Below are 8,991 nucleotides of genomic sequence, written 5' to 3'. Positions count from 1 at the left end.
GCGGGCTTGGCTAGGCACCGCTCGGCTCCGGCAACCCGCTCCCCATACGCCATGCCCGGAACAGCCGCCGCGCCGCCGGCTCGCAGCGCCTGAGCGGGCGGCGTCGGCGCGGGGGACCGCGGCTCCGGTGCCCGCACCACCACCACCACCACCCCCCCCACACCACCCCCCGGCCGGCCGGCCCGCCCGCCCGCCCGCCGCTGGGGCAGCCCGGCGGGCGCTGCCCGCATGAGGGCGGCCGGCCGCTGAGGCGGGCGGCCGGCGGCCGTCGGGGGCGGTGGCGGCGATGGGGGCTCTCCCGGCGCTGCTGGGGGCCGCCTTGCTGTGGGCCGGCGCCGGGGCCCTCGTCAACCTGAAGTACTCGGTGGAGGAGGAGCAGCGGGCCGGCACGGTGATCGCCAACGTCGCCAAGGACGCCCGGGACGCCGGTTTCGTTCTGGACCCCCGTCAGCCCACTGCCTTCCGAGTGGTCTCCAACTCGGCCCCCCACCTGGTGGACATCAGCCCCGGGTCGGGGCTGCTGGTGACCAAGCAGAAGATCGACCGGGACCTGCTGTGCCGGCAGAGCCCCAAGTGCGTCATCTCGCTGGAGGTGATGTCCAGCTCCATGGAGATCTGCGTGATCAAGCTGGAGATCAAGGACCTCAATGACAATGCACCCAGCTTCCCCACCGACCAGATCGAGCTGGAGATCTCGGAGACGGCCAGCCCTGGCACCCGGGTGCCGCTGGAGAGTGCCTACGACCCAGACTCGGGCAGCTTTGGTGTGCAGAGCTATGAGATCACCCCCAACGACCTCTTTGGGCTGGAGACCAAGACGCGGGGCGATGGGTCCCGCTTTGCCGAGCTGGTGGTGGAGAAGAGCCTGGACCGCGAGACTCAGTCCCACTACAGCTACGTGATCACGGCGCTAGATGGTGGTGACCCGCCCAACTTTGGCACGGTGGAGCTCAGCATCCGCGTTATCGACTCCAATGACAACAACCCGCTCTTCGAGGAGCCGGCCTACACCGTCAGCGTGCCTGAAAACGCCCCGCCGGGTACGCCAGTCATCCGCCTCAACGCCTCCGACCCGGACGAGGGCACCAACGGCCAGGTCCTCTACTCCTTCCACAGCTACGTTTCCGAGCGGGCCCGGGAGCTCTTCCAGATCGACCCCCAGAGTGGCCTCATCACGGTGAGCGGTGCCATCGACTACGAGGAGGGTCATGTCTATGAGCTGGATGTGCAGGCCAAGGACTTGGGGCCTAACTCCATCCCTGCCCATTGCAAAGTGACCATCAGCGTCCAGGATGCCAACGACAACCCGCCCCTCATCAACCTGCTCTCCGTCAACAGCGAGCTGGTGGAGGTGAGCGAGAACGCCCCCCCAGGGTACGTCATCGCCCTGGTGAGGGTCTCGGACCGTGACTCCGGGGCCAACGGGCGGGTGCAGTGCAAGCTCCTGGGCAACGTGCCTTTCCGCCTGCAGGAGTACGAGAGCTTCTCCACCATCCTGGTGGATGGCAGGCTGGACCGGGAGCAGAGGGACCAGTACAACCTCACCATCCAGGCCAAAGACAATGGTGTCCCCTCCCTGCAGGCCACCAAGTCCTTTACTGTCAAGATCACCGATGAGAATGATAACCATCCCCACTTCTCCAAGCCCTATTACCAGGTCATTGTGCAGGAGAACAACACCCCAGGGGCCTACCTCCTCTCAGTCTCGGCCAGGGACCCTGACCTGGGCCTCAATGGCAGTGTCTCCTACCAGATCGTGCCCTCCCAAGTCAGGGACATGCCTGTATTCACCTACGTCTCCATCAACCCCAACTCTGGAGATATCTATGCTTTGAGGTCCTTCAATCATGAACAGACGAAGGCCTTTGAGTTCAAGGTCTTGGCAAAAGACGGGGGTAATCCCTCTCTGCAGAGCAACGCCACCGTCAGGGTGATCGTCCTGGACGTCAATGACAACACCCCTGTGATCACAGCCCCACCGCTGGTCAATGGGACTGCGGAGGTGTACATCCCCAGGAACGCAGGGGTCGGCTACTTGGTGACAGTGGTCAAGGCAGACGACTACGACGAGGGTGAAAATGGCAGACTTTCCTATGAAATGGTGGAAGGAGACAGGGGATTTTTTGAGATAGACCAGGTCAATGGAGAGATAAGGACCACCAGAGCCTTTGGGGAGAACGCAAAGACAGCCTATGAGCTGATCGTGGTGGCTCACGACCATGGAAAAACATCTCTCTCGGCTTCTGCCTTGATTTTGATATATCTGTCTCCAGCCCTGGATGCCCAGGAGTCCATAGGATCTGTTAACCTCTCCTTGATTTTCATTATTGCCCTGGGGTCTATTGCAGCCATTCTTTTTGTCACCATGATCTTCGTGGCAGTCAAGTGCAAAAGGGATAACAAGGAAATCAGGACCTACAACTGCAGGTAAAGACATCTTTGTTTCTGTGCACCTGCCAGGTCTGCTTTGATTTTTGCCATCACACTTTTCCATTTGCTGCGCTGTACTTGGGGGGGGGAGGGGGCGGGGATGTGGAGGGGTAGATTTGCTTTGGGGACAAAAGTGAGGTTCCCGTCCCTCTAAGCAAATTTCCTGCAAAGCTTTAAAAAAATTGCTCTCTGGGAGGAGAACAGAAATCTTTGCCGAGGAACAGATCGACTTAATTGTGCAGCTTGACAATCTGTTGCAGCATCCGTGATTTTATGCGCTCCGTTGCAGGAAAGGGGGGGGTAAAGAACAGTTTTCTAGCGGCCACAGCACGGTTCCCATGGGCAGCCCCCCGTCCCCGGGCTCACGAAGCGGGGGGAAAAAGCCCCCCCAACCCACCGCAGCATCCCCTGGCATCCCTAAGCCCTCGCTCGCTGTTCAAAAGAGCTATTGTGCGCCCGACGCGGCCCCTCGCCACGGCCGACCATGGGGCCAACCGGAGAAAATAACGGCAAAAAACCCACCCGTTTTCCCCCCGGTTTCCCATTCCGGAGGCCAGCACGGCTGGTTGGGCTGGGAGCGACTGGGGCCAAGGGAGGATTTTTGCAGGACTGCGTTATTTTTGCCCCGGTTGAATGCGTGTTCCGCGGGTCCGAAATGCCGGAGGGGAGGTCAGCCCCGCGCCTGGAGCCCCTGAAAGGCTGATAGGGAAAATCCAGTCCCCTGAATATGTAACAGCCGGGCGATTATTGTCTCTCTTTTACTATTCTCTGTGTTACACAAGTTAGGAGACAAATGCTAACCACACATGAATATCAATCAGATGCCATAAAAGAGCAGCTGCAATGCCTCATAAATGGTTTAATCCTGTTACTAGTGAAATAGCCATGACTTCTCCATTCCTTCGGCACCGAGTCGTTTCGGAGGGGAGGGATGGAAATTAATTTCGCTCTACCTTGGAAACGCATGCTGGCCCCCCGGCAATTCTGCGGCGCAGGGGGGGGATGTGCAGTCTTTAAAGTTTTATTTACGCAGAAATAATGCCGGAGAGTTGGGGGTTGATGCCCCGTTTTCACAGCCTAAAGTGCGTTTATAAGCTTTTTTTTTTTGCTCCATGGAGGAAAAATCATCTGCAAATAAAGGTCAGTCTGTGCTGTATTACGGGATGCCAGGCTCCAAGTGAAAGCTCATGCACCAGATTTCTTGCCAGCTCGGCCCGTTAAACGAGAACAGGACCTGAATGGATAAAAAAATCATGTCGTGGTGGTGCCTCTAACAGCTTCACACATATGTATAAGCCCTGGGTTTACTGTGACGGCTTAGGGATTAATGAAGTGCAGTTTAATTAAATAATTGGTCAATAGAGAAAGGACAGCAAAATGAATGCCTGCAGGAAATAATTTGGCTCTGGCATTGCCAAACTTAAACATTTAGGTAAACAAAACAATTAAAGCTTCATCGAGCATTGTTAGACGAGGCAGCAGCGTATAGATTGTTGGCAGGACGGAAATCCCTGCCTTGCCCTGCTTTCTTTGCGTGCTCAGGGGGCTGCAGGGGCTGTTAGCGATGTGCAATCCGGGCAGGAGAAGTGGAGAAGCACCAGGTAGGCTTCAGCAGCGGCTGTGACCACGGGGCACTCTCTGCCCGCGCTGGGTGCCAGCCTCGAGGCTTTGCTTTCCGAGGTTCTTCACAGCAGCTGCCAGAGAGCCTTCGTAAAACGTGTTAATTTATGAGGCACGTCAGGTTATATGAGAGCTGTTCGACTTGGTGGCATTTTCATGCTCAGGCAATTAGCTTTCTGGAACAAGAATATGTGTCCAATATTTGCCTTTCTAGATAAACTGTATTATTTATTCATCCCATTATTTCTGTTGCAGCTATTGTTTTTTTTTTATTATTTTTTAATGCTGTTATCAAAACAAGAAGAGGAGCGAAATCCCGACTTTAAAAATGTGTATTTCTGACTGTGGGGAGCATGCGATGTGCTTCCCTTGGAAATACCGAGCTGTCCAACGCTGTGCATGCACAGATTCATCTGTAGGGCATCAGCTGGGGCTGTGTTGCTCCTTGTGGGAAGAGGAGCCACAGTCACCCTGAGCCCAGCACACCCAGTTAATGCAAGGTGCAGTCGCACTTGTCATTATTTGGTCGGGCGCCGGTTTACGATAACTTTTTTTCCGGTGGTGTTTTGCAGAAGGCATTCGAGGCACTTCGTCAGTTGATTCTTTTGGCAGGTGGGAAGCAGAGAGGGAAAGAAAGGCAGAGGAAAAACAAGCTTGCAGTAAAAAAAAAAAAAAAGGTCAAAAAGGATCATTTCTCTTTGCAAAACACAGTTGTTGTTCTCCGATTTCTAGAAGGTGAAAGCATTTCCCAGCAGAAGGGGGTGTGCGTGTTGGGGGGCGAGGGAAGGCTAGGATGCGGTTGGAGGAAAGATTTCGAGTTATCAGGTATTATCAGGAGACAGTCAAAACACCAGCAATTTGGATAAAGCATTAATAAACAAACAGCCTTTGGAGTTTGAGAGAATAGAGCTTGCCAGCTCGGACTGCTTCTGGGTCTGCTTTATTTACTGCTATGGAAAATGAAGTGGGGAAAAAAATCTGCTATTCATTTTGAATTTTCATTACAGGGACCAAATTAAATCACTTTTAAAATCCTTATTACGCATGGAAATGAATGCAGGTACCCTTTTCAGTTCAGGGATTTTAACATCTCCATTTTTCTCTTCTGCAGGCTGGACTTTACTCCTAGTAACTAAATATCAGCAATTATAAACACTAGAAAAAAACAGAGGCACTCTCCCTTCCCATTACTTTTCATATCTGACCCGAAAACATTATACATATGAAAATAAGCTAAAGACTGTGTCGTGCCACCAGACCCAGAACATGACGTAATGTGCATGACTAAGAAGCCTACACGGAGATGGGGGCCAAGCCCTCCGGGTTTCTGCATGTGTATTTAGCGGGGCAGGGTTCGGGATGCTCTCAGCTACTCATTTTCCTTCTGTCCCCTTAGAATCGCAGAATACTCCTACGGGCATCAAAAGAAATCAAGCAAGAAAAAGAAGATCAGCAAGAATGATATCCGCCTGGTACCACGGGACGTGGAGGAGACGGATAAAATGAATGTTGTGAGCTGCTCCTCTCTCACTTCATCCCTCAACTACTTCGATTACCACCAGCAGACCCTGCCGTTGGGCTGCCGCCGCTCTGAAAGCACCTTCCTCAATGTGGAGAGCCAGAACAACAGGAACGCTGGCTCCAACCACATTTACCATCACACCTTCACGGGGCAGAGCCCCCAGCAGCCTGACCTCATCATCAATGGGATGCCGCTGCCGGAGGTGAGCAGCCCTGCGCCCCACGGGCATCGGTCGCGGCTCTGCACGTGGACCGCGCGCGGCATGCGGGTCTGGTGGTGGAATTGCTGCTGAAACAGCGTGTTGAGCGAACAGACAAGGGCGTTTGCCATGCATTGGACACCCCCAGGGCGAGGGAGCGTTGGAGGACGGGTTGAGGGGGGAGCGGCAGGCACCCCAGCTGGTGGATTGTGGACCACTGGTGGTCGTGGGTGGATGGTTCACCCCCAGGCACTGCTGAGACCCCCAGAAGTGCCCAGGCAGGGATTGTGGCACTGCCGGGCCAGGTCTCCGTGCTGCCAGGAGGATGGACGTGGCGGTTTTGTGAGTGGATTTTGAGTGTGGTGATGCTCAAGGGAAGGGACACCCTCACAGGAGGTTTTTAAAAGGCTGTTGCAAGTGGTGTTGGTGGCTGTTGCTGTGGAGGCAGCGGGTTGTGCTGGGGATGCTGGCAGCACGGGGTGCCCCGGTGTCACCGCCAGCACGGTGCTGTCCCCTTGTCACACACCAGCCAGCATAGGAGGGATGCACAGGACCTGCCGAAGGCAGGGAAAGGGGCCGCTCCAATCCATGCCATCCTCATCAGGTTCTTCTAATTCATCAGCTTTCCTGCACATCACAGACATCATTTAATGTTGCTTGTTTGTCTCTCTTTGAATTATTGTTTGGTATTAAGGAAAACAGTCAAAGGTTTGTCATGTTTCCTGCTTTGAACAGGATAACAAAGCTGAAGAAGCAGCTGAAATATTTATGGCTTGCTCAGTTTTGCGTTCAGTGTGCTGGTGTAAATGCAAAATGATGCTGCTGGAGACAGTGGAGCTGCTTCAGATTTATACTTCCTCTACGGCGAGCAGAGCCCGGCGCCCTGCCAGCCTCTGCAGGGCTGCTGGGGAGGACCGGTGCCGGTGAGCCTGATCCTGCAGCCTTCATGTTGGCAAAATGATGGTGTTTAACCTCCGCTAAGGCTACAGAACCAGCTCCCGAGAGGTCACATACCAGGGTCAGCCCAGTTTTGGGGTGCTCCCAGGCCACATGCCGGTTGCTGAACGCAGAGGTGCAGCTTTTAACAACCAGCTCGGTTGTTGTTGTCGGGACAGGACAACAGTCGGGAGGGGGGTTTTTGGGATCTCTGTGACAGCTCATGTGCTGAATTCTGCCCTGCTGGCCTTTCGAGCCTGTCCTGCCCTCGCCGGTGCAGGCGTTGCCTTTCCGAGGTTACCCACGGAGATGCTGCCAGGAGGCAGCTTCTGCACGGGGGCACCAGTGCGGCCACCCACATGTCTTTGTGAGGGTATGGCGGGGGCAACCGGGCCCGGGTCCCGAGAATTAAAGCTCCATTTAACTTCTGGTGTCGGTATAAAAGCTGTAATAGAGTTTCTTAGCAATAACTGAATGGGAATGACCTGGCTATAAGCACTCGTATATTCTACTTGCGTGTTTCCAGCCATAGAGTTGAGTGGGCTCCCAAATGCCCTTTTGGGGGGAGACAGGGACTTTTCATCTGAGTCTGGATAGGAACAGTTTGGGATAAGCCTGTCTCTGGTCAAATAAGGCAGAAAAGCAGCTACCGAAGCCTGTGCTTGGGCAGGCTAGGGTGGGAGACACCACCCGTCACGTACTGGGGGATCGCCATCAAAGCTCAGATCTGCCTGTGCTCTTCACTGAATACCAGCTGGGGCTCAGGGTGCACAGCCGCCTGAGGGGCACATCGCAAGGTTGTGACTGACCAAAGCTGTGGGGATGCCGGGGACAACAGAATTCCTGCTTTCCTGGGGCGGTGTCCTTTGGAGAAGGGTCTGGAGCACATCTTTGGCTAGTGCCTTGCTAAGGGCAGGGAGCCGTGGAACACCCTGTCAGCCCATGATTCACTGCTGCAGACAAAATTCAGTCATAAAATCCATCAGACGTTGGCATTAGCTAGAAGCACGCGGGCAGCGGGAGGTCTGTGATGCCGGAGGGGAGGAAAGGACCACTGGGAACACCCCAGTTCAGCCGATAAAGTTAACAGGCAGCTGCAGGCAGTGCTGCCCACATTCTCACATCCTGCAGTTAGCCTGGGTCTTGTGCGATGGGATCTCCAAAGACCCCCACCGCCTTGTGGACCCTCACGTGAGGGAGCCGGGACACTTGTTGCTGTTCCCTGTGCCTCATTGTTGCTTCCCCCCGTGCCTTCTCCCCTCGCCCCATTTCCCCATCGCTCATGCGGGTGGGATGCACTGGTACCTCACCTGGAGAAATAACTTTGTCTCATGTAACGAGAGCTTGTCCTTGGCAGGCGTCTGCTCGCTCCCCGAGGATGCTTTTGGACAAAAGGGCGGGGCCAGGGCATGGGGAGGAGAAATCCCAACTGGAAGCTGCTTGGAAGTTTGGTTTAGGGTTGGAACTTTTCTGTTTTTTGGCAGAGAGCCCCTGTCTTCAGCTTCCAGCTGTTGCAAGGGAAGTTATCCTGTTGGTGGGGTGGGTTCTATGGGCTTCTAAAAAATCCAGGTGACCCCTGAGGGTGAGGAGGCTCAGCGGTGACCAGAGTGACAGCCCTGTCCCAGTGCGCAGGGTGACATGGGAATTCCAGAAAAGATGCTTCCACGGAGGAGCATCGCAGCCTGGTACCCACTGTAGCCCGTCGCTGCCTTAGCAGGTGTTGTGGCGTGATGTTATCCATATGAAGTGTGCTATTGGTACGTCTCCAGGTGATGGTGATTTAATAAATTAAATTCCTGCCCAAGCCTGGAGTTTCCAGAGCCAAACCGTTCCCTGCAGTGCATCCAGCGGGACTTTGTCTGGGCTGGTTTGAATCGCCTCCAGTGACGAGGCTGCCGGCATTTTCCCCTGGGATCCTTTACGAGGTGTCAGCATTGGGGAGATAGCGCTGCTGCTCCACCTGGCAAGTCACTTTTCCTGATGGCAAGGCAAAGCGTTGGTTGATAAAAGACAAAATATGCAGGTAAACGTGTCGCTGGCGGTGTCACTTAGCATATAGTGGTCATGGCCGGGAGTAAGCGATTGCCTCTGCAGACGCGTGCTGTCCTAGCGGCGGTGGGTTTGCAATGGAGCTGGTCTTTAATGTGAGGCTCGTTTACTTTAACAGCCAGGAACCTTGAAATAAAAGTCCCCAAGGATGGGTTGTTTGTGGAGCTTCAGGAGCCGTTTCCTCCTCCTCGGTAGGAGCGGTGGCAGGTCTCGGAGCTGGCTGTGCTGTGGGTTG

General features: G+C 54.8%; 1 protein-coding gene across 2 annotated transcripts in view; it reads left to right on the top strand.

The window, feature by feature from the left end:
* Window positions 1-261: 261 nt before the first annotated feature.
* PCDH19 (protocadherin 19) overlaps window positions 262-8,991 on the top strand; it is a 59,563-nt gene continuing 50,833 nt past the window's right edge. For both annotated transcript variants that reach the window (XM_054215279.1, XM_054215278.1), the window contains exons 1-2: window positions 262-2,427; window positions 5,447-5,774. In XM_054215279.1, coding sequence (XP_054071254.1) covers window positions 287-2,427; window positions 5,447-5,774 — 2,469 coding nt within the window. In that variant the 5' untranslated portion in view covers window positions 262-286. The remainder of the gene's footprint in view (window positions 2,428-5,446; window positions 5,775-8,991) is intronic.

Source organism: Rissa tridactyla, chromosome 9, assembly GCF_028500815.1.
Source record: "Rissa tridactyla isolate bRisTri1 chromosome 9, bRisTri1.patW.cur.20221130, whole genome shotgun sequence".
In the NCBI taxonomy this organism is placed as follows: domain Eukaryota; kingdom Metazoa; phylum Chordata; class Aves; order Charadriiformes; family Laridae; genus Rissa; species Rissa tridactyla.
This window is presented reverse-complemented; position numbering and strand designations above follow the sequence as displayed.